The sequence below is a fragment of the Anser anser genome (genome assembly GCF_964211835.1).
Source record: "Anser anser genome assembly, chromosome: 25".
NCBI lineage: Eukaryota > Metazoa > Chordata > Aves > Anseriformes > Anatidae > Anser > Anser anser.
Genome location: NC_139746.1, coordinates 2728318 through 2753198, shown reverse-complemented (window position 1 = coordinate 2753198; position 24881 = coordinate 2728318). Strand labels below are relative to the sequence as shown.

Sequence of the window (24881 nt, the reverse complement as noted above, 5' to 3'; positions counted from 1 at the left end):
CAGGAGATTTGCTACTAACAATTCTACAGAACCAGAGAAAGGGTGTAGAATTAAGCTGGGGGTGTTCACCAGTTTAAACTGAAACATTGACTTGGGAATGCTGCTTTATGTCTTGTTCAGTGGGTTCTGCTTATATGGGTCCTCCTAACTTCCTAGAATTTCCTTGTAGGTGCCCATGTTTGCTTGCCCATGCAGAATGTTTGCATGATTAACTTCATAATGAAGTGAAGAACTGAAAATGTTATTTTCAGGAAAGTTAGTGATGAAAATGAGGTACTCCCTGGAGCAGTTAGAAAGCACTCACCAGTTTCTGTCAGTGAGATATTAGGACTAATTCTTTGCATCTAGCTTTGGTAACCTTACTAAGCCACTATTGAAGGCATTGGCTGTACATACCAGGAAAGATATGCTCAGGAAACTATAAGCTAAATTCTCCATTGTATAGGTAGTGTGCTAAAAGATCCTTGTGATAAAGCCTTGAGTTATGTATCAATAGGGCCGCTTATAAGATCTCGGATAAGTTGATTGCTCCTTACTAGTTAGCCTTTTGTAGCTGCTGTATGAGGTTTTTAACTCCAGGTATCCGTTGTTGTGTGGCAGGTTTTCATGACGGCGACTCACTCTCACGCCTCACCTTTTGCTCCAGTGGAAGGCTTCATCTGCCCGGTTTTCTTTGGCTCAGTTTCTAGCGGACACACTAGTCATGATCAGCACGGGGCCTCCCATGAGGTTTCCCATCCACCGCCTCCTCCTGTGAAGTCAAAAGAGGAGCTAAATGAAGGCACAAGGAAACGGAAAGCAAAAAAAGCTGAATAAAAAAAACCACAACCAAACAGTAAACAGGCCAAGAAAAATCTTCCAGAGCTGTGTCTCAAAGCCACCTGTGGCCTCCTTTATCCTCCAGTCATCTTAGACTTCAGAGGAGAGGTGGAAGTCAGGACACTGTCAGGTCCCTGAATTTCATTTGAGCTTTCTATGTTGCTGCTTGCTTCTTCGTCTCTCTCTCTATTCTGATCATGTTTTCAGGGATTTGTAGATGTGTGCCAGGATGATAAGTGGGTGCCAGTTCCCAAATTGTCAGCAATTATGATGCAGCATTTTCAATTGATGTGAAATCTTTCACTGTGTTTATTTGTGAATGGAGGTAATGGTTTGTGTTCCTGCAACTCTTCAGTTCCTGTGAGTTTTCATTGACCTTTTTTGATGTCTACCAAAACAACAAACTGTTTAGACACAATCAATGTGGAAATTGGATTTCATGCTCAAGGAAATTAAATGGTCTCTCATGAGCCTGATCTAATTTTTCCTAGCTCCCACATCTGCCATATTTCCAATTAATGTGACATTTTATATGCAATAAGGGCATCAAGTCTGGTGTCCTGGCCAAATTCTATGCTGTGAAACTACATTTTTTTTCTCATCCAAGCTCCCTCTGATTCTCAATGGATATAACATTGTCACTTTCTTAACTAAGTCTTTGCAAGACCTTTGAAGCTGTAAAATGCTCTAAAGTGCTATGTATTGGTACTGTTATTATCCTCAACTGTTGTGTAGTGTTGCTGCACTGTTAACAATTGTGTGTCCCACCTCCCACCTGACTGTATTTACCTGGGGAAGAAGCATGGTTCTGGTTTGTTTGTAATGCTGTGGGATATAAGAAGGGTGTGTGAGTGTAAATAAGTATTTATTACTATTTATTTATAATTGTCGGGGTACCTAATGAATGGACCTGAAATCGGCTTTTTTAAAACTTTGCATCTTTACACAGGGGAATTGGATACTTCTAAGTACGGTCCTAAGCTGTGCTTGAAGCAGTGATTTTGGTGTGCTAGGGGACAGCCTGAACACTTCCTATAGTCTTAACGTAAGATATAAGGGCTGAAGAAGTGGATTTCACACCAGCTGATTAAAACTACACCAGCTGAAGAAATTGATTATTCTTTATAGGTCCCTTTTGGCCTGGTCTGTGAAAGAGCTCGTGCCCAATGAGTGAGGAAGAATATGAAATGCCTTGCATGGCTCAGGGAGGAGTCTGTCAGTTTGTTCATGTTCTGCTTAGTGAATACTGGCTTTTAGGCTAAAGTTTTAAGCTGTTCTTGTAACTGATTTTGTTTTTGGAAGTGTCATCTTAAGCATTGTGCCCTAAAGACCATAACTCATTCTGAGGTTGTTTTTTTATTTGTTTGTTTTTGTTTTGTTTTTTATCACCAATGGCTGGGATCACTGCAATGGAAAAGGCATGCTTGGGGGTTTAGAACTGGGCTTTTATTTAAGCAGTGTGTCACCACGCCCAAAAGTAAGGATTGCTGCTGCCGTCTTGCAACTGAGAATATAAATTGGAGGATTTAAGAAAAGTCTTTTTTTTTTTTTGTTCCTATTTCCCAGATTGAAACTCTGATGGTTAATTAAAAAAAAAAGGAAAAGATAATTAACAAAAAAAGATTCTTGTATAAAACCAGATGAAAGCCAGTAAAAGAGGTCAAGTTATTTGTGGGTTTGGGTTCAGAAAGTGCCTTAACTTGTGGGTTTCCCTCCAGGAGAAAACAGCTTCTACCTGACAACTGTTCAATTTTGCAGATACTGGTCTACTGAAACCTGATGTATCACTAGCATGCACAAGACTATAAATAATGTTTTATGAGGTGTTTGATTCAAGAGGGATTTTGCTTTATAAAAGCCCTTAACAAAATAAAAATTATGAAGTGACTCTGTCCAATGGCACATGAGGAACTAATGTGTGTTTGTTTTACTCTCGCCAGTCTTAGAAGCCACACATTCCTTGAGTGTGTTAAAGTCTCCTTGGCCCAATGACAGTGATTCTAACTTGACTTTTGTATGTCCTACAAGTATGTCTGAGTATATTATAAATGGAAACAATATGGTAAAAGATCCACTGCTTTTGTTGTATTTGTAGTGTTCTGTCCAAGCAGATTTTCTAAGATTTCAGGGAGGGATATAAAGAAACTAACTTCCAAAATAGTCCTCCTGGTGTTTATACCAATTGACTCTATCTTTCATTTTGTGACTAAATGATGAAGGAGGACATTCACTTGGGACAGGTATGCATACACACGTGTGCACAACCACACAAACACAATTCTAGCGTATCTATATGGAGTTTCAGTATTTCTGTTTGAAACAAACAAAAAAATCAAAATGCTTTGAATGGCTGTGTTCATTTAGCATGGTGCTGTTAATAGCTGCTGCTTTCTAAGAGCCAGAGCCATTGCTCTTCAAAATATTTTGGACTGAGTGAAATCAGCTGCTAACCAAGAACAGGTAGGAGAAATATTCTGAGATATGTTAAAATTAAAGCTCTGTACACCTTTAAAATTCCTTATCTGGAATGGGATTATCAAGAAGACAACTGCCGTAAGGAGGGGTCACAACTTTCGTTTAGGGAAGTCTTTCATAGTGAGATACCGAACCTTTCTTGAATTTCCATGGCTCAGCGCTGTTGACCTTTGGTACAATTCCAGACAGGCCTCCTTTATCCTAGCTAGCAAAGACATTTCTTTCAAAAGTAGTGTATTTTAACCACTGCTTTAGGGGCACAGGATTCTACGGGGCTTCTACACTTCTGGGAATCTCTCATTTAGCTGTACATACAATTCTTCCTTAAGGCTCTGGATGGAGTTTGGAGGGAAGAGGAGAACTCGCTACCTGGCTAACTAAATGAGGACCTGCAAAAGGCTATTTTTTTGATAGGTTCTACTTATTTCTCCACAGATCTGACTGATTTAAAATGTTTATTAATACTTATCAGAGCAGTTGAGAACTTAAGTTGCATTGGAATGTGGGATTTAAAGTCTCTGCCTGACCCAACCAATAGAAAAAAGGGTCAGTGCAAGCCGTATGCATATTAAAAACAAACAAACAAACAAAACCTCCAGGAAAAAAGCACTAAAAGGTTTCATGTGGTTTAACCATTCCCCTCTCCCATGACTTCCATTCCTCAGGAACAAATTTCACTCTGGACCTCGACAGAACAATAAACAAGAGCAGGCAGATGAGAGTATGTGCTGCAAGGGCTTTGAAAAATCCTGCCACGTCTAAGGAGTCCCATGCTGTGCCGGCTGTGCAGAATGTTCCCAGCTCCAAACTGCTGCAGCACAGGGTATGAGAGACGCATGCCAGGGCTTAGACTTCCATGGGACAAACGTCATTGCTTCCAAAGAAGTTCTGATCTGATAACTCCTGATGCTAACTCTATAGTGAGATGTAGCTAAATTTAGCAATAGGCTTAATCCTCAAAGAGGCCCTGGTTGCCTGATGGCAAAAGCAAAGTGTTTCAATTGCTGCTCTCAGCATTTCTTGTTGACTGACAGGTTTCCCTTTTCTTTTACATAGAGAGCCAGAACCAGTGTCTACAGCTTTCATTGTTGCAGATTAGCCTTACAGATAGGGAAAGCTCTACTGTTCATCCTATGCTTATAGAAAAACCACAACAAAATATAGGATAAATTTGCAGAAAACATAAATTATTCCTCACAGTATGTGAACTGAAGTAAAAAAAAAAAGGGAGCCCAAAAGAGAGAATTTCTATAATAATGAGCTTGCGTGAGAAAGGGCAAAGCCAACAGAGTCTCAAGCTAGAGCGACCTGTGGTCTTGGTCTTCTCTTTTCCTTTTATTACTATCAACAGTACGTACATTCTTTCATAATTTTTTCAAAGAGTAACCAAATTGTACAATCCAGCTAAGAGGAGAGCCCCAGACAATAAAGATGGATGTTACCTTGGCCATCTCCTGAGCCATAGACGAGTTGTGCCTTTTAACACTTTTAACACAGGGTTTTACTAACATGCAAGTGATGAGCTGCGAAGTGCCTGCTGCTTCTTCCTGCAGCCTAGTTCACGGCTGTACAGTGCTTTAAAGTTGTAAAGCATTAGATCAGTGCTGGGAACATCAGTCTAAATAACACACAGAAGCCTTAAAAAACACAGCTTTATGCACTTCACAGTAGCAAATCTTTATTTGGGCCCTTAGATATAGCTGACTGCTTTAAAGGACCTAGCTCTAGCTATTGTAAGACAGAAGAAAAAGGATTGTGTGGAAGGTCAGGCTGGTATAGCACGGCATTTCCTCTGACATTAGATACACAGCTTTTTGCTGCAGGAAAGATTTTTCTCATATCAAGATATTTCAATTCTTTACCAAAATAATGAGAAATCAGAATATACATATATGAAAGATTTTTTAGAAAGTTTACAAAGATGGTTTGGATTCAGTATGATCTCGCATCCCTGCTAGGAAGACAGGACACTGACAAAGCAAACTACTAGCAATGGGGGAAATATGCTGTTGATAGCAAAGCTGAGACCGTTGCTCTGCACACAGAGGGCTGATATTTGCCTCTAGGATGCTCTTACTACTGGCTGCAAGGAGACCTGGTTTGTCGTGTGTCCATCCACTGTAGGAAAGGCCAATTAAAGGGGCTTGGATTTAATCAGACACCGATAGCATTGTCCTCGCTGGGTAAACACCCACAAAGTTACCTCCCAGCTAAGAATTTAATCCTGTCCTCATGTGGTCTGTAAAGGCAGCAGTCTGTGAGCGAGCTGTGGGGGATGACGGCTCACGGAACAGACAGACGGCGAGAAGACAAGTTCCCTGCCATGGCAGAGCCCACGCTGCCACTGACTCACAGTTGCTCCTCACTTCACCTCTGTGATGACATTTGTGACAAAGAAGGGAAGTGTGTCGCTGTGACAGTGCTAAGATCAACATTCACGAACATCTTTGAGTCTGGCCTCTCTTTCACACTTGCACTAGCATTTGCATTTTTCACACATTTTCCCTGAAAAAAGTACCACTTATACTATCTTCTATCGCAACGCTGATCTGTTTCCTTTATGTTCCAGAAGAGAATTTAAGGAAGAAATTCTTTAGAGAGCTTGCAAATGTAATCTTCTAGGAAGAATCAGTATGAGATAGTGATTTCATCTTACCTTTAGGGTACAAGTAAGCTGTAGATGTGGAATGCAGGAAAACAGGTCTGATATGTTTAGAGGCTTAAACATTTTTATAGCCTGAGGAAATCCAGAATGGCCCTGGAAAAGATTTGGTTGGTTGACTTTGTTTGGTTTTGATTTGCTAATTACAGAAACTCCCTGCTCACCAGAAAGTAATGCGCTGCATTCCTGCAGAAAGCAAGCTGCTTCTTTTCCAATTATCTCAGTCCCCAGCCCTTCTCCATAGTGCTGGCAGATCTTGACTTTGCAAAAAAAAAAAAAAAATCCGCTAGCTGGGGACTTTTGGTCCAACTGTAACCAACTGCTTGAATCAGTGGATTTGTTGGTGACAAGAATTGGTGTCATCAATAATAGTGACAGGTATCTGCAGCGTGAGATGCATTTAGCACATCACAGAGTGTTGCTGAGACGCATCCCAAGGCTCAAGCATTCTGTTTTGAACAAAAGGGGTTATTACATCTCTTCTCATCAATATCTTCCATGTTTTGGTTTGCCTGGATGCCTCTAATCGTCCTCACCCTCCAGACTGTGTCTGCTGCCCTGGGATTCCTCCTCTCCAGCATGGTATACTTTCAGCAGCCTCAGTGGAGCTGACACTTTCCTCCATTACACTGCCATTTTTGATCACAGTGGCTTGAAGAACAATCAAAAAATGCACGACTTTAGAGCCCTAATGTTGTCTTAGATTAGATTCAGACTAATGTAGGCTAAGCCCCAATGTAGGCTTTTTGTAATTTTAGTTTCTTGGGGTAAGAGGCTTCATCTCCCTCCCTGTTTGATTTATGATAGATTAGGATGTCGGTTAATCTCTTCCTACCTGATTAATCTTCACAGTTATCTAGCCAAGTATTGTGTGCAAAAAGAGCCCATTGCATAAATACAGATTACTAACTTTTCTTTAATTATTCCTCTGTATGCCAGAGGGATACAGAGGGGATACAGACAGGGATAGACACCAGCCTCCTAAATCTCATTTCGTGAGAGAAACAAGAGGAACACAGCAGCTGCTCTGGCTGATACTGGTTTTCTCTGACATGCTCAGTTCACTTTCCTGGAAAAGGCAAAACGCCACAGAAACAATGGATTATGGTCTCCTGTGAGAAAATGGGAAAGCGGAAAGCGGTTGCGAGCAAGTGAATCTGCTTGACTGGTCTGTTCCCACAGAGAGAAAGCAGAGTTTCTTATGGGAAAAGCTATATTAAACAAATATAGAAATAAACACATATAGAAACAAACTGAAATAGCAACGCACTATCAGTATCAGAAACAGACCATCAGGAAAGAAAGGCATTGAAAAGCACTCTGTGAAAATGAGGCAGAGACACCTATTCTGTTAGGGCCGTGCTGAGATGTTTCTACCAGTTACCTTCTTCCTTCCCTGTGCATTCCAAGGACACTGGGACACAGACTTTGCATTTCTGAGACCCCACTACCTGCATTTCTGAGACCCCACTACCTGCTTTCCATCAGCAGCTGCAGTTTCCTGTCGCCAATGGCACCTGGGTGAGCACAGCAGCAAAACACACACACCCCTGGGGGGCAACCTGGCTGGGGGGGGTCTGGCAGGTGGGGCAGGGATGGTGTCCACAACGCATTCTGCACTGTGTAACCCACACCTTGGAGCAACGGCCAAACAGCTTCTGGTGCTGGATTTCTACCATTAGCTGTAGTATTCCTCGGGAAGTCTTTCCTTTTCTTCTCTCTGATTTCTACTCTCCTTGCTGTTTTTCATAAATTACTAAATGTCGCTTTCTATCTTTTCTCATGTGCTGGTCTTCTGGGGATGGCACCCTACTCCAAATGTAGTCACGTGGTGGCAAATATTTATTGTGCACAACTTAAACTGAGGCCTGGTGGTAAACTCCCTCTCACACAGTTTGACAGAAGTGACAGGGCGTAGGCAAGCTCGTGGGTATTAAGAAACCTCCTCTAAATAGCTGAGAGTGCCCGAACCATAAATGAGACTAGTAGCGGTGCATTTACCTGATGCTAAAATACAGAGACAAGTGTTTCTAGAACAGTCAAGGGCAGCAAACAAAGGAACCTCAGGTGTACAGCACCTGGCAGGGAGCACATTTAGTGCCTTAGCGAGAGGCCCTGGGGATTCTGCCCAAGTGACAGACGCTGGTTGCTATAGGGATGCTGTCCTCTCCAAATGCCGTGCAGCTTCCCCACATCTCAGTGCAGACAGTCAACCATTTCCTACTGGTCCCGTAGCTGAAATTTTCCCAAGCTTTCCTGAAAGAAAGAACAAGCCAGCTTTCTGGAGAGAAGCACTACTACTGGTGTTCACTGCTGGTAGTCATCTTTCTCAAGAGCAGTCTCTGCTGAGGAGAACTCAGCAGGTCCAGAGAGCAGCATGAGCTTCAGCCCAGATACACACCGGGATCTCCTCCGTGGGAAGATGGTTCCTCTTCCTTTCCAGCCCTCCAGCCTCGTCCGAGTCTTCATCAGCTCAGATTTTTCAGGTAAATAAGCTGTAAAGTCCTGAAGCTGCTGAACGCATCAGGCACTCTCTGCATGAGTCTGTGAAGTGTTACACTGTGGTGACACTGCTGTGCTTAGAAGTGAAGCCGTAAGCTTGTAGCTTCATTTGAAAGTGAAGATGCTGCGCTTTATCTACAGCTTTATTCTGTCACACCCAATTTGCACTTAGAACAGAACGTGTCAGAGATGGCAGAGTTCAGCACTAGTTCAGGAACTATCAGCATTTGCAGTGAAGGTAAATTCAACCTAGTGCAGAGCAATGCAGCGTTTGCAGGCTTTCTTGCAAGCTTGGCTAACACACGTTTGATTCCCATCCACCACTGTAACAGCAAGAAATATTTATGAAGAACTTCCCTTCTTGGACAATATCCAAATATTTCCCACTTCCTCTGCCTGCTGGGACAGTTACCAGACTGAGCTCCTAAAGTGGTAACTGGCAGTGGGTAGCGATGACTCAGATCTCAGGAACTACAAAATTCAGTTTCCCCCTCTTCCGAAAACCATTCATTCTGTCTCCATTTTCTTAAATAAGAAAACATAGATTTAGAAAGGCTTCCAGTTCCACAAAAAATCTTCCAAAGAATGAAAATACTGCAGCATCTTCTCCAGTAGAGGGTAACATGATGAATATGCTGTTTGGACAGTGGGGTGTTTCCAGCCTGAGCAGACAGTCAGAACTTACAGAAGTGGTTGCAGCTGTAGTTTCTGGAGGGAATGTGTGAAAACCGCAGGCAATCTGAAATCAGTGGATTTTCAGGAATTTTGGGGATGAAGATGTGACACGTGATTGGAGTCTCATCAAAAGACAGGGACATAAACTAAACTCACTCTCTCCCTGTAAAGTTTGGAATTAAGGGGGTCTGGAGTGCAAAGCAACACAAGGGTTTCCCATAATTAATACAGGCTTCGTGAGAGCTAATTAATTAATCTATGTGTATTATGCTGACAGAGCTTGATTCCTGCCGGACAGCAGTGCAGACAACATAATTCCTAACCCAAGGGAGCCTCTTCCTCATCTGACACTGGCACAGACTTCATTAGTGATCACTTTTCACTTAGAACAGTCCCAAGGAAAGCTGCAGACACAGCCATTCCCCATCCTAATTTTAGCATTCCCTCTCGTACTACTTTATCACACGATCACGTAGTGCCGAGAATGTTTACATAGCTTCACGGAGAGAATATTCCAGTTCTGAAGAAATTGTAATCTTGCATAATAACACATATGTAAGGAGAAAAATGTCCTTTATATTCCCCTTGTCTTTTCATTTTGCAGGCATGAAAATTAACCTTGAATGTAAGACTTGTGTATCAGTGAAAAGACGAAGGCGCATGCATGTGAGCTTGGAAGTGAGCACTCGTGCTTGTGTTTGTGTGCATATATGTGCTTACCTTTCCTTCTATTTGCTTTGTCTTCTTAATTTATTTTTTTTCTAGTTTGTTGTTTGATTTAATTCACTGAATACCTCACTTAAAGGTGTCACACAGATTTTTCCAGAAAGTGATAATCTCTTGCAAAAAGCACAGCAGGGGAAGTGGCCATAAACATTTCACAGACCTGACTCTATGAAAAGACTCCTTGTGGATAGAATTGCCTTTTATTGTGGCTATTTGTCACTGCTGAGATGACCAACAGTGTGGCTGAGAGGTCTTAAAATAGGATGGAGAATTTGCCGCAGTAAGTTGCAAGGAATACGTTCTTTCTGGATCGGTGCTGCTGTATTGTGTTTTGCACTATGCAATCCCAAATTTTCCAGTTTCAGAGTTTTCATATTAGCAAACAAAAACACTGTGACAAGTCAGTAGGACTGAATATAACCTTGAAAATACACTTGTAATGGTATACGAGTAGCAAGCACATATGGGTATTCACGTAGTAACACGGGCATGAGCCTGCAGACACATGGAAACCGCAGTCTTACGAGACTTAACCAGAATGTCATCTGTATGAAACTCTACCCAGATGAGATGATAGCAACACAAACTGCATTTTTGCTGTAAGGTCTAACATGACAAGTAGGTAAAGTAAAAACCAAACTCCTAACTTCTGTTGTCCTGCACAAATCCTTCCACGCAGACATGGCTACAGAAAGAGAGGCCCTCCTGGAGAAAGCATATCCAGAAGCGCAGGCTTTCTGTCAGAAGCACGGCTTCATGTTTGAGGTAAGTCACTTTTCTCCTGTCTGTCCTGTGTAAAGGCCATCAAAATATGTGGGATGGAGAGAAAAAATGAAATATTAATAGATTTCCCATTCTCTTATAATCTTAGGAATCAAATACTGCTGTATCAGTTTCTTAGATCTTTTGTTTTAAGTATATTTGGATGCTTGAGCTGTGTGGATTTCAGTGAAGAGGTAGGTGGCTAACCACCTCCAAGCATCTGGACCTGAGGGCTTATATCATCCTTTCGTTTCTAGATTCCATTGGAAAAAAAATCATGGAATGTATAAATTCCACTGGATATACTTCAGGGATAACTGAATTAGTCCTAATTATACTAATTCTAGGATAAAAGGAGCTATGGAAATGTTGGGAATCATTATCTTCCATGACAGATTTTGAAGAGATCTGAGAGATTTTGAATGTCTCAGCATCTCTGTGGAGTTCCAGTAACTGAAGTTGCATACCACTAGTTTTCAGATTGATCTAAAAATCAAATGCAATAGAATGACTTAATTTTCCCACATCACTGTTTTTATGATAGTACTGACTAGTCTAAGAATCTGAACTGGTTTTGTTTTTGTGTGTGTGTGTGCAGGTAATTGACTTGAGATGGGGTATTTCTGACCTTGTAGACACTGATCAGAGAAACACAGAACTCTCTCTGGAGGAAATTGAAGCCTGTCAGAAACTGTCAGCTGGTCCCACCTTCATTGTAAGTACCAGCACTATGGTGCATGCTCCATCCCCATGGCTAAAGTGAGACTTCCAGGGCAGACTGCTTGCACTGAGAACTTGCAAAGTGGACAGGTAAGATGGTTTTCCCCAAAATTAGCCTGCCTGAGGATTTTCACAAATCAACTAGCTGATGGGGCTGAGTTGTTAACTGAGGTAGATCCTAAAAGATAAAAGAAGCCTAGACAGGCACACACATGTGGTCCAGCACTGAAAACATGGTTTCTTCAGAGCTGAAGATAACAGACTGTGTGTGGCAGATGTAAGAGGAAGATAGAGACACACATAAGGCAAGAAGGATAATACCAGTTCTTGCTCTGAGCTTGCTTCCTACCCAATAGCTCAATATTGAGGGGGTTTTCTCAGTAACTAAGGAATGAACACAAATTCCCCAGGCAAAGAACCAGAAATGAAAATGCCATAGCAACCGGCAAGGACAGAGGCGGGGTGTCACACTGCAAGCTGATATCTGCTCCATGCTTCTGCCCCACCAAAAGGAGAGCAACTAACATCCCTCCGATCGCTCCTCCTAGCCACCGAAAGCTCCACACAGCAGCAGCCCACCGCAGCATCCCCAGAGCACCTTGGTGACAGCCCCAAGCCCACACCCAGAACTTGAAGCCCTGCAGAACAGGAGAGAAGGCTGAGACACCTGCAGAAGTGCTTGGTTGCTTCCTCGGGTTGTTTTTTGGTTTTAGAAAGGGAGGAGGAAAGCTTTGCTGAACAAAGAGAATAAATGCAGAGAATGTGCAGTCCCAGGGAGCTTAATCAAAGCCACGAGTAAATAAATAAGCAATTAAGTATTTGTGCAAGTTGTGCCTTTTTTCCCCTGAGCCACTCCACCAGAGGCTGGCAAAAGAGAGTCTCTGAGGCAGAGCTATGAGCACCTCACCACAACGCCACAGCACCGTGAGCTCACCACCTCCGAGCTCCTGCAGCTCACACCTCTGCTGGCAGCACCATGCTGAGCACACACCTGGCACTAGCAGGCACTCAGGCAGCGTCCTCCTAGAACCATAGGATATCCCAAGTTGGAAGGGACCCGCAAGGATCATGGAGTCCAACTCCTCCTCAGACCGGTTCTCAGTGTGTTCCTACATACCCCAGGGGAGCCAGCCACAAGGTTCAGCTGTGCCCTCTCTCCTCCACACAAGCCAGAAGGGAACTGCTCAAGGATTACACGGTGGGTCTGAGCTCTGAGCTCGTTCCGGCTGTTTCCAGACTGCATGGATACTGGATGCTGACCCTTTTCAGGATCTCCCTCTTCCCCAGCCCAGCCTTCAGTCTTAACCAGAAGTCCCCAGGCTCGGCCCTGTTCCCTTAGTTCTCCTCCAACCCGAAGCCAACCTCACAGCCCCGCTGGCCAGAGTCCCCACATCAGCTCTGCTCTGTGCATCCACCGTCTCACGCCCTCACTTCCCCTCACACGCCATAAAGGCCTGAGGAGCAGCTGCCCCAAAGCCCCTTCTCCCCAGCCGTGGGGCAGGCTGTGGAAGCCCCCAGGGTGCTGTGGTTACCGTCAGGTTTCCCGAGCAGCCCTCCCTGGCAACCCCAGGTGCTCAGGCAAGCAGCCAGTCCACATCCCAGCTGTCACCGCCGAGGCACTGCCTCAACACCAGACCTTTTCTGCTCGTTGCAGGGACTCCTGGGGGACCGCTACGAGCACCAGACAGTGCCGCGGCTCATCGCGGAGAAGGAGTTTGAGGCCCTAATTCTGCAGCTGTCAGGGGGCTCTGCCCAGCTCCTGGCACAGTGGTACCGGCGGGATGACAACGCGCTGCCCGCCTGCTACGTGCTGCAGCCGGCTGACGGGCGGGCCTGGCATCACCTGCGGGGACACCTGGCCTCAGCGCTGCGTGTGGCGGCCCACAAGGCAGAGAGATGTGGGCTGCTCAGCCCGGAGCAGAGGCACCGCTACCACAAATCAGGTGCGTCCTGGCAGGGCTGTATTGTCCTCCCAGCCAGAGCTGGCAGGGAGGAGAGCTGCTCGGTGCAATTGTGTATGACAGGGAGGATGCAGGGAAGGAAGAGAATTGCTACACGCCACATCCCAGATCCTCAAGTGGGAGGTTGGTGCTGACTAACAAACAGTAATACAGCAATAGGAGTGTTTCTCCTTTTCCCCCACTATCTTCCTGATCATATTCAGCAGTATGCCTGACTCGGAGCACCATGTGAGATACGGAGGGACCAAGGGATGTCAAATTAATGTTGATAGATGGCTGTTCCTGTGTTCTGCTCTGAAATCAAATACTTGTTTTGTTTTTATTTTTTGGTAGCAATTGAATGGGAAATTGAAAAAGGTCTCATTGACGCCCAGGAGAGCAACCTGGGGGCTCTCATATTCCTCAGAGAGTTTGAGGACTCTGACAGACAAATTGGACAAGGGACAAACTGTGAGCTGCTAGAGAAAGAGGACAGTGAAGCAAAACAGCTGCTCAGCAACCTTAAAACAAAACTTGTAAACCACTATCCCAAACACCTCAAAGTACACGCACTGGCACACGGTAACGATTCTGGGAACCCTCAGCACAAGAATAACAACAAATACCTGAAACAACTTTGCGAGCAGTTCGTTGCTGTCACTAAGCACCACATTTTAGAAAATCTTCCATACCAAAGACAGATCAGCAAGGAGCCAGGGCAGCTTCTGCAGGAGCTGGGCCATCACGCTGCTCTGTGTCTGAAGAACTGCAGATTTTTCTGTGGGAGACAGAATTTATTGGACAATATATTTCACCATATCAGGCAGAACAATGATAAAACCCATACAGCCCTCATCCTTTACGGGCCACCAGGCTGTGGAAAAACAGCTCTGATGTGCAAACTATCAAAGCACATGCAAGCTGTTTTAGGGCAAGAAACTGTCATCGTGACACGTTTGCTGGGGACATCCCAGTCCAGTTCTGCTATTCAGAGCCTGCTGAGGGATATTTGTCTCCAAGTGTGTTTCGCATTTGATTTGCCACCACCTCCAACCCAGACCAAACAGGCTTGCAGTGATCTAGTCCTGTTCCTCAGTAACCTTCTCCTCACCATCTCCCGCTGTGGCACACACACACTGGTGTTGTTCCTTGACTCTGTGGAGAGGCTACTTCCTTGTGACGGTGCTCACAGATTCCACTGGCTCCCTACAGACTGCCCACCAAAGGTCCACATCATCATTTCCATTTCTACATCAGAGCCTGGTATTCTGAAAGCTCTCCAACATGCTGTGCCTGAGGCTGAGGCGTACTTTGAAGTTGGACCCTTATCCAGCGAGGAAGGCGAGGAGATGCTAGAGATGCTCTTAGCATCTGACAAGCGACGGCTGAGCCCAGCTCAGTGGGCCTACATCTGGCAGAGCCTCCCTGGAGGCGGGCAGCCCCTGCTTTTCAAGCTGGCCTTCTGTGAGGCCAGGAACTGGGCATCGTACACCTCCTCTTCAGAACTAGCGATCGCTAGCACAGCCCAGGAGGCCATGCACCGTCTGTGCGACAGACTGGAAAAATCACACGGCACAGTCCTTGTGGCTCATGTCCTTGGCTATATTGCTTCCTCACGGTGAGTATTGCTGTACCGCTGATGGAACAGCTCAAATTTCCTGACTGGTCATCGGTAATCTCTGGCTAAACACAGCCCAAACCAGTCAAAGCTCTCAGTACTGGCCTGTGAATGTGTTTATACATATATTTAGCAAGCATAACATTCCTCTCATACCTGGCAGCCTACCTAAAATATTGTCTTGAAGGGGATGTTCTGGGATTACTTGGAAAAGGAAATCAATCTCCGTTGCTTGCCCAGGGTATAAGCTCTCAGATGAGACAGCCATGTAAACTAGTGAGATTTGGGGTAACTAGTACTTCTGAACTGCCAGAGAAACCCTCACCCGAATTCAGCACTCACTCTCCCACTATAGATATCAGCGTAAACAGTAGTGAGGAGGATAAATAACTTCCTTTCATATATCACACTTTACTTTCAGAAATGGGCTGTCAGACATGGAGCTGAAGGACGTTTTATCCCTTGACGATGAAGTTCTCGCAGAGGTTCACCACTGCCACCTTCCCTCAAGTAAAGCTATCCTGCGCTTTCCTCCTCTCCACTGGGCACGGCTGCGTAGGGACATGGGAGAGTGCGTGGCAGAACGGAAGGCAGACGGCTTCACCCTGCTTGGCTTTGCACACAGGTACTCTTAGAGGATGGAGAATGAGATGCCAAATCGCTGATTTTGGGATGTTCCCAGTGAGGGCTTTTGAGAACCCTTCCAACACTCCTCTCACTGCTCTTACACTCTATCAGTGCTAAAGATCACAGAAAAAAAGACCTCTATCTCCCTGTTCCAGTACCTCTGTTATTTTTTTTTTCCTTCCTAGGCAATTTGTTGAAATGGTGCAGAACCGTTATTTATCAAAACAAGATCAAATCAAGCGACATTTTCTCCTGGCAGATTTCTTCAGGGGGACCTGGAGCTGGGGAATGAAGAAACCCCTTACACTGCCACACCTTAGCAGGACTTTGAATGCTGACAGGAAGGTAAGGAATATCTGCAGGCATTTCCATACCTGTAAGGTCTGGACCAGTGCTCTGTGTCTCAGGACATGCAGGACAGGGTCTAAAATCAAAAGACAATGGAAATAATGGTAAATGAAACTAGTCAGTGTTTTCAATAATGATGAAGAAAGATGTATATATACATTTTTTAAAATTATCTCCAACCAAGGAGATCTACAGTCATTTTGCAAACACTGTCATGTCATTTCATACATTTAAAAGGCTTTTGCAACAAGGAGGGAAGAAATCCGTTATCACAACTGCAGAAAAGCAGTCTGTCTTAAACTGTAGCAAGAGAAATTTAGACTCATGAAAAACATTTCCTACTAACAAGAAAACTTAAAACAAAGAAAGTAAAGTGCTGGCATACCATGATATAGCACCTAGCGCGCAAGTTGTAGAAGCAGAGGTTAATCCACAAGCCACGTCTCAAACCCACCGTCCTGGTTACTCCTAGGTAGCCCCTCAGCCACTCTGGTTCTCTGATACCGTTCCAAATCTGAGGAAGCTGAGCGAATTGCCTTTTCACTTACTTAATGCTGGACGAATTGAGGAGCTAAAACAGGATGTGCTGGGTAAGGACTGGGTAAGAGGGGGTACGCAGTGCTCTGCAGAAGCACGTTCATGCCTACAGCCACAGCTAATAATCACAACCCTTCTGCATAGCATCAATAACCGCTGTGAGAAGAAGCCTGAAAAAGAGAAATAAATCAACTCTTAGGAACTGTGAAAGAAATGATCCTCCCACAGCTGATAAAGAGATACAAACATTTTTTTTAAAAATGCATAGAGCATTTAAAAGGCTAAAGAAGGAACTGTGACAATGGGAGCCCTCCGCTTCCTCAGCAAATGAGTCCTAGTTTCACTGCTAGTGGCTGCTAATCCTGCTGTCCCTGCCCTCCCCAAAAAGCATTTATCTCAGTGTCTTCAGAGTAACTCTGCATCCCCAGGGCTGATGTTCTCGGCCTTAATAGTCAGTATTACTTTCTGCAGGGAATATGAACTGGATCAGCTGTAAAGCAATCACCTCTGGAATACAGAGCGTCGTTGATGACTTTGCCATGTGTACTGAACGCATCAACTGTCCAGAGCTACGTCTTGTGCGGGACACGCTCCTCCTTGTGAAACCAGCAGTAGGCAGTATACACGGTCCTGAAGGTAAAAGTTGTGTCTGAGAGACAGAGTGATGCAGATGTGTATCTGAGGAGATAATTGGATTTTTTTTTTCCAAGTACAAGCACTTTTCTGAGGAATTACGACTAGTAACAAAATTCTCTGTTCGGGGATCCATCAAAAGTCTCATAAATACCTCATTCTGGTAGGGTCTTTGTATGGGAAGCTGAGGTTTCTTCCTTGCCAACAGGCATTTTTTCTATTTGATTAGAGCAACCACGACCAACACACCTCTTGCCCCCTTCTAGTAGAAGCACCTACAAGCAACTTGGATTCCCTTGCAGCTTTAACACTAACTAGAGGAGTGGATACACAGTGCTGCTCCTCCCTCAAGGGAAAAATCCTGCCACCCCATTATATTTGTCCATGTTCTACATCGTAGCCTTCCCTATATTATTCAAGTGCCTGGCTAGGTAAGGCCAGCTCAGTTCATTACATACTGTACATTGCATAAAATGCAACTATGGTAGCTCTCAAGCCCACCACGGTCTTGTTTTAAAATGCTTTTCTTCTCTGCCCTCTTAGGATTGAGTATAATATACACAGAAGTGTTGGCCAGGCTTCTTTTTTTTGTGCCTTCTTACCCAGAGGTAATTGGGAAGCTGTGCCAGCAGTGTCTGAGCTGGTTCAGCGCCCGTCCCCATCCTGTTCTCATTCCGTTGTGTGGATTTCTCCAGCCACCTGGTGGGCCCCTACACACAACGCTCACTGGATTCCTCAAAGGTAAGATTAGTCCTGGGGATGGCTATAGCCCAAGAATACATCTAATCATCCATCTGTTATGAAAGGGATCCAAGTAATGTCACAAACAAATAGAGCAAGAAGGAGAGAACATATTTCCATGGAAATACAGTTTTCCCCGTGAGCTCACACAAAGGCAGGATGAAGGTCCGTTTGCCTTCGTGCTCAGTCACGCACCATTCCCACTTGCAATTGCTTCGACAAATGAGAATAGAGAAAGTGGGTCATTTTGTCGCCAGGACAACAAAGGCACACACTGACCTAGATATGTCTGAGGGAACCTAATCTCCCTCTTGGCACAGACTGCGGGGTTCAGGCAGTAGAGGGGGTTTCCAGTTGGGGAAGCACAGCATATTAACAATCTCAAATTGTCTCTTTTTTTGTCTACGGTTTCAGAAGCAGACTTTCCTCTTTGTGTCTCTCGGCAGGCGTCACAGTGATGGCACTTAGTTCTGATTACCGGCTGCTGGTGGCAGGTTCCCAGGATGGCTCAATGCTTGTCTGGAATATGGAAGTTATTGAGATGCTGCACGCCCTCCCTGGGCACTCTGGTGAGCATTCTCCATTTTTTATGGTTGGAGAGCTTCTTTCATGTCTGAAAAAGAGCTCCGACAACTCGGCCATCGCCTCCTAGCTGCCAGCATTCTGCCAGTTGCTGAAAGCACCGGGAACCCCTCGGTTTGTTAACCCTCCTCTCTTATTTTATAGCTGAGGTGAGGTGTGTGAAAGTGTTTGCAAAAGGAACCTGTGCTGTCTCAGCTGCCATGGATCACAGTCTGCGCATCTGGAATCTGATTTCTGGCAGAGTAAAGTTTGTCATCCAAGATACACTTATTGAAGAGCAGCCCTCACATCACCTTCACGTGGATGAGAGGCACATGATTGTATATGCTTCCTCAGACACAAAGGTAGGGCCATTCTTTAGCTTAAAGTCTGATGAAAGAACAAGAACTATAGAATTTACAGCCACAGTCATGAAGGTTGTGGACAGAAAAGCTACCTTGGTCCTTGCTACACCTCTCTCTTTTGCCACCTAGGTCAATGCTTGGCACCTGGAGACAGCAGAACTCATCTTCCAGATCTCTGCAGAGGTGTCGGGTGCATGGATATGTTCTGCAGTACACAGCCCGAGGCTGGTGATTATGACTGTGTCTGAAGGAGGAGTGCTGAGCCTGTGGAACAGCAACACCGGCGAGCTGAGATCCAAACGTCAGCTATTAGGGCTACAGGAAGAGACGCCAACTTCCAGTGTTCTGCTTCAGAAGCAAGGGAAGATGATAGTGGGATTTAGCAGGGGATCTCTCTCTATGGTACCCATCAATCTGTTCAGCTTCTTTACAACATTTCAGGGATCTGAATTATAAGTCAGGCTAATTCTGTGGAAGACCCTGAATGATAGATTCTCAATTTCACTCTGTTGTGTTGATATCTGGATTTATCACCACAAGCTGTTCTCGAAGACATATTTTCTCATTTCATGCAATCCCCAGGCAGCCAAAGCAAGGTGATCTGGCCCTTCCTTCTGTCAACTTCTCAGTCACCACCGATACGACTGTGAACTTCCACTGTTGCCAGTTTGGGTTCTGCTCCCCACCCTGGCCCAGTTTTTTTTCATGAATAAGCAAACCAGTTTCTAATTGGGCTTATATTCCTCCAAAAAGAGCACGACCACTCTGCATCTGCTGACGCATCGATGCATCACACACATTTATCATACTGAACTCCTTGGACAGAAAGCACTGAACATAACTGTAACGTTCTGCAGAACACCCTTGGAAGGGTGAAGGGTATGCTGGAGAAACACTGCCACCACACAACCGTGAAATGAAATGAAATACAGTTCCCATATACTCTCCAGAAGCATGCTGAGCCAGGCAACTGATCAGATAACCAACAGGCCTTCCTTCTCCATTCAGAATAGAGCACCCTCTTCAGATTTCCATATCCTGGTTCCCAAATGGACAAGTATAATGCTCTCTGTCCTGCTGCACAGTCTGCCCAGTACCATGAGGCCAAATTAAATTTCACTGCTAATCTATCCTCTTTCCTTCTGGAGAGAAACAGTTCAGCTATTCTAGCTTCATGCCTAACTTTTGTCTTATTTCTCTGCAGATCTCTTCTGATGGAAACAGTCTGCTTGAGAAGCTTCCTGGGAGGGTTTGCTTTGTGGTTGCATCAGAAGATGAGTCCATTCTTGCTGCAGGTTTAATAGCACCCATTCCTTCACAAAATGTTAGCAATAGTTGCTTTCCCACATGCCAGGTATCCTTTAAAAGAGGTCAGCATGTGGAATTTCCCATTAGCCTGGCCTTATTCAGCTATACATTGCCCTTTCTCTAGAGAATGAGAACTAAGTAGTGAAAAGGACTTAAGTTAGCATGATTATTTTTTAGGGTTTCTAAGCTACCCTTAGGGGTTACCTTTCACTAAATACAGGGATTAAATCATACACATCTGGATGTGGTGTTGAAGGAGATTATAGATTTTCCCAGCTCAATAAATCAGTACTAACATGTTATTGTTTTAGGCTTTGAGGAGTATGTGAGAGTGTACCTCGCAGATGCAAAGGGCTTCCACAGGTTCCTAGCAGCAGACCTGGAACATGAAGGAGCGGTTCATACAGCTGCTATCTCTGCTGGCAACAGCATCATCGTTACTGGTTCTCAGGCTGCATGTATCCAGGTAGGAAGGCAGGCTGGGCAGCTTCCCAATCAGAAGCATTTCTTACAAATCCAGCTCACAAAATACGCCCCTGACACAATAAAGAGCCCATCTTGACCTCCAGCAACCTGCCTGGGGTTGGATTTGAAGTTCTGAAGGTCCTTCTAGTACTGCCACACTTCTAAAAAGAAGATCACCATTGACCCTTATCTTTATTGCTTCGAGCCTTTCTGTTCTCCTTTTGTTTTTGAGACTGAATGAAAAACACTTCACCAGTTCTGAGGGCCAGCCTCAAACCAGTGTATTCCATTTCTAAAACATATTAAATTTCAGCTCCTAAAAGCTGCCTTGTTACCCATGTGTGAGCAGGAGCCAGATGGAATACACAACATGTGGAGCACCATCACTTGCCAAAGAAAGAGGTAAACAGGCAGTACAGTCCAAAATGTGCAGGATCTAATTAAAGATCTTTCAGAGCAAAAGAAAGCAAGTGGTCTGAATGGCTCCTGGTGCTTCATACATTTGTTTTAGAGTAACTTGGTATTTGTAGCTATTCAACATTTTTTCTTCTAGTGTTAGGGCTTGGATGCTATTCTTTGACTTCACCTGTGTGTCAGTACAAGTTAGCTAAGCTGCATTGTTTCACCTCTTTAATAGGATTTAGGAAGAAGTGGCTCAGACACTTACTCCCCCCCAACAACTTTTCCTAGGTGTGGAGTTTATCAGAACAAGGGTTGCTGACTGACACACTGGATGGCATGGGAGCACCCGTAACACATTTAGCCCTGTACGACTGCACTTTGGTTTCTGCCTCCCGCGGCGCGACGTACCTTAGAGTGTGGAACCTTGTCTGCAAGCAGCAGCAGAAAACCTTGGCGCATGTCACAGACACAGGCTGCACTGCACTGTCCCACGGAGGGGATTACGTCTATTTAACCCAACCTGAGGACAGACAGAAAGTCATCATCTGGGATGCCACAGAAGGTGAACTGCATCTCACAAATACTGCACACAATTAAGCTTGCATATGGGGTAGAAGAGGAAAACAACTCACAGAGGCAGTGACTGCGTGGTTAGCTTTCTGAGCAGATGACAAGGACAGTCTGCTCCTTTCTGCTTTTCCTAAGCGTGAGATTTAGGAAAATAGGGTTCAGATTGGAAAGCTTTGTTCTCTCTTCAAAACTTTTGTCTAGAATACCTTATTATCATGACATAGGAAAAAAAATGAATAATATGCAAGTGATCGCACAAAAAGGGAGCCATCCTGACTCTTATCTGAGGGAAGACATTCACATGCAGTTGGAATAAGAAGTCTTGCTGTTTACCTTCTCTTTTACAGGTGCAGTGTGTGACACACTGGACACTTCTGCTCAGGTGAGATGCCTGGAAATAGCTGAGCAAACCCAGCTCCTCTTCACTGGACTCGTATCTGGAACAGTCCTTGTTTTTCCGCTGAACTCCAGGCAGGATGTAGCATGCATCCCACCTCCAGAGTCACAGAAACCAGTCAACCATATGGCAATCAACAAGCATGAAAAGCAGCTTGCCATAGCATACAATGATTTAGTCCTCGTGCTGGATATTACCCCTGCAGATCCATGTCCAGTGATCCACAGGCCCACCTACACCTTTTATACTCAGATCCCTGGTGCTCTTGTTTCCAGAGTGGCTGTCCTTGCAGATTACAGAGTCCTCTATGGCATGACGAGTGGGGATTTATTCCTTTATGACTGCCCACAGTCCCAGGTGTTTCCTTTGGAAGGTCACAGAAGCCAGATCTCCTGCTTGGAAAGCAGTCATGGAGAGCACTGGGCACTCAGTGGAGCTGAAGATTCACTGCAGTGTCTCTGGGACTTGGAGTCCTGTCAGCAGGAACATGAGATGTGCTATTATAAGGTACTACACCGGCAGAGAGGTAAGACAGTGCCAACAGTCGATTACTGCTCTAAGCTATCGGGGGATCCAACCGACCGGATTCCCAGCTCTCAGACAGGATACCCAAATCCTGCATATAGCCGTTCACACCGACAGGCAGCAAGCTATTCTCAGCATTTGGGTCTGAGCATCTAGATACACCATCAAGGTGTCGATCCTGTCTAACTGAAGGAGTGTGCTGTAAACACCCCTGTGACACTAAAACGTAAGTCATAGGAGTTATTTATCTACAGCTCATTATTGCTCATTTAGCTGGCATAAGCTAGCTGACAAGTCAGTGAGGAGAATGAGTTGTCGCAAGTTAACAATAGCAACAGAAGGGGTAAATTGGGTCAGCTCAGGAAAATCCAGTAAAAAAAAAAGTGATGCAGAAGGCTACATCAATGCTGTCGGTCTTTCACCTGACAATACACTACAGATGCACCTGAACTACTCCTTTCAACAAATGGAATAACGTGCTTCTGTACAGCCACACCAGGCTCTCTTTCCTGCACAGTTAGAGTGCTTCACAAGCCAAGGATCTTATTTTGTGGTATTTCCCACTCTCCTACCATGATCACTCTCATAAAGATCTTTATTTAGTTACAATTTACCACTATTCTGAAGGTACTGAATAACCACTGAGCACTCTAAGGCATCTTCACCTCAACCTGTATGTACCAGTTTAACAATCTAACCCTAACCATTGTCCATTTTCAGCCTGCATCTCTCCTGAAAGGCATTCGCTGTGCTTGCTTCTTGAAAGATGACAAGTACTTGTACACTGGGTCGCTGGATCAGACCATTACAGTCTGGGATGTTGCAAGTGGTGAGTAACTGAGTCGTTAGAACCTGTCTGCCTTCCCTCCCTTGTGTCACAGCAAAGGGAAATGTATCCCAGAACAAGAGGCTGAAGCTTCTAGTGACTAGAAGTTGCAATTACAATGCTACAGTTTGAGTACTGCAGCATACAATAAAGAAAAATATGGTGGGCTCAAATAGCAGTGAGTTTTATGGCAAAGCAAGCAAAAGTCTCTGCACGTTTCTGTTGTGCAAACCACCTATAATGTTCTAAGGAGAAACAGGCAGCATGGTTTATTTTTCCCCCTCTCTTCCTCCCTCTGCAGGTAACATCAGTGGCCCAGTTTTACTGAATGTGAACTGTCTGGTGACAAGGGACTGTTTGGGACATGTTTGGGGATGTATTTTAAATCAAGTCCTACTACTCAGTTAACTCTTTATTCTGAACTTGGTTTCTGCAGGTGTCTTACTGGTGGTACAGTGCGTACACACAACAGCTACCAGAATCGTGCCAACTGCAGATGGATTTGTTGCAACAACAAAGCTCGGTTATATTATCCGTGAGAGGTTTCACTGTCCTACAACCACTTCTCCTCAGTATAACTCACTCCAGAACATCACCTCAATGTGTACAGTAAAATCCAGAAAGAAAGATGGGAAAAACTCAAGCAAGCACCAGCACAATCAAGGAAATTCTTCTGAGAGCCTGACTCTTACCAACAAGTTCTCTCAGATCTGTTCTGTGGTATAAAAGCAAAGACGAGCAAGGTGAAACAGCATAAACACCCAGGACTGAGTCTGTGTCTTTCTTTTTGTATCCTTTCGCTTTAGGTCTTGGAACTACAAGATTAAATATCGCTGAAAACTCCCTTGCTGTGACTACCTCAGAGCATTAATGCCTTGGTACAAAAGTATCGCCGTCAGGTACCATAGTAATGACGACCTATGAAAAGTAAATACGCAAAAAATCCTTAGAGATATTTCTTTTGTGCATTGTAAAATAGGGAAAATAAATCAAAGCAGATATTTAGGTTTAAGTGACTGATGAAAAACTGTACAAGCAGCCTTTACGGGAGATCTTTTAGTCAGGCATTAGAAGGGGTTGCCCAGGGAGGTGGTGGGTCACTGTCCCTAGGGGTTTTGAGGGAGAGGTTGGACGTGGTGCTTAGGGACGTGCTTTAGGGGGCGATATTGGTGGGACGGGGACGGTTGTGGATGTCCCATCCCTGGAGGTGTTCAAGGCCAGGTTGGATAGGGCCCTGGGCAACCTGATTTGGTGGGTGATGTCCCTGCCCTATGGCAGGGGTTTGGAACTGGTTGACCTTTGAGGTCCCTTCCAACCCGAGCCACTCTATGACTCTATAATGGCTGGACTGGACGATCTTGGAGATCTTTTCCAACTTTAACGACTCCACGAAAAAATGACCAAAAACCTCGAATATCCCACCCAGACCAGCCACCGGGCTTCAGTCCCCCCCCCCCCTTTTAATCTCAAGAGCTGAGGGGGGGAGGCCGGCAGCGGACACCGCCGCCCCCAGCCCCTCACAGCCCCTCAGGGCCCCTCAAAGCGGCCGGAAGCAGCGCGCACGCGCACACGGAGACGCGCACGCGCGCGCTCCCGAGCGGCGCCGCCGCCGCCGACGGCGGCCGCGAAGGTTCCGCCGCGGGCCGGGCCGGGCCGAGCCGTGCGCGGTGACGCAGG

The 24881-nt window shown here is 45.0% G+C and overlaps 2 protein-coding genes and 1 long non-coding RNA gene across 14 annotated transcripts in view; 2 read left to right on the top strand and 1 right to left on the bottom strand.

Moving 5' to 3' along the window:
* Positions 1 to 2719, top strand: part of TMEM38A (transmembrane protein 38A) — a 6909-nt gene extending 4190 nt beyond the window's left edge. For all 5 annotated transcript variants that reach the window (XM_083811323.1, XM_083811324.1, XM_083811327.1 and 2 more), the window contains one exon: positions 601 to 2719. In XM_083811323.1, coding sequence (XP_083667449.1) covers positions 601 to 816 — 216 coding nt within the window. In that variant the 3' untranslated portion in view covers positions 817 to 2719. The remainder of the gene's footprint in view (positions 1 to 600) is intronic.
* On the bottom strand, positions 2335 to 22274 carry LOC310886563. Of its 2 annotated transcripts, XR_014575356.1 has the most exons (7): positions 21790 to 21900; positions 21519 to 21586; positions 21295 to 21406; positions 16423 to 16581; positions 15901 to 15950; positions 13908 to 14059; positions 2335 to 10649 (listed from the first exon to the last, which is right to left on the bottom strand). It is a non-coding gene; the product is annotated as an uncharacterized lncRNA (long non-coding RNA). The 2 variants fall into 2 exon arrangements; XR_014575355.1 differs by lacking the exon at positions 21519 to 21586 and having other exon boundaries at positions 21790 to 22274.
* NWD1 (NACHT and WD repeat domain containing 1) lies at positions 8316 to 24857 on the top strand. 7 transcript variants are annotated; one of them, XR_014575352.1, is made up of 20 exons: positions 8316 to 8442; positions 10539 to 10624; positions 11220 to 11336; positions 12996 to 13284; positions 13636 to 14899; positions 15321 to 15524; positions 15712 to 15871; positions 16347 to 16464; positions 16883 to 17047; positions 17588 to 17785; positions 18232 to 18354; positions 18512 to 18711; positions 18841 to 19113; positions 19916 to 20006; positions 20331 to 20485; positions 21175 to 21448; positions 21804 to 21838; positions 22227 to 22360; positions 23099 to 23207; positions 23641 to 23777. XR_014575352.1 is itself a non-coding variant. In XM_083811281.1 (20 exons), the coding sequence occupies exons 1-20, from the start codon at positions 8334 to 8336 to the stop codon at positions 23928 to 23930; spliced, it is 4413 nt and encodes a 1470-aa protein (XP_083667407.1). In that variant the 5' UTR covers positions 8316 to 8333; the 3' UTR covers positions 23931 to 24857. The 7 variants fall into 7 exon arrangements, 5 of the variants coding, with proteins under 5 accessions (XP_083667407.1, XP_083667405.1, XP_083667404.1 ...); XM_083811281.1 differs by having other exon boundaries at positions 22227 to 22379; positions 23641 to 24857; XR_014575353.1 differs by having other exon boundaries at positions 21804 to 22379.
* Positions 24858 to 24881: the final 24 nt, after the last annotated feature.

Excerpts from the sequence above, each read along its gene's own strand:
- NWD1 (XM_083811278.1), top strand. The coding sequence starts at position 8,334 with ATGAGCTTCAGCCCAGATACACACCGGGATCTCCTCCGTGGGAAGATG. Across the intron at positions 19,114-19,915 it reads GCAGGGGATCTCTCTCTATG|ATCTCTTCTGATGGAAACAG; the intron begins GTACCCATCAAT and ends ATTTCTCTGCAG. Across the intron at positions 20,007-20,330 it reads TGAGTCCATTCTTGCTGCAG|GCTTTGAGGAGTATGTGAGA; the intron begins GTTTAATAGCAC and ends TTATTGTTTTAG.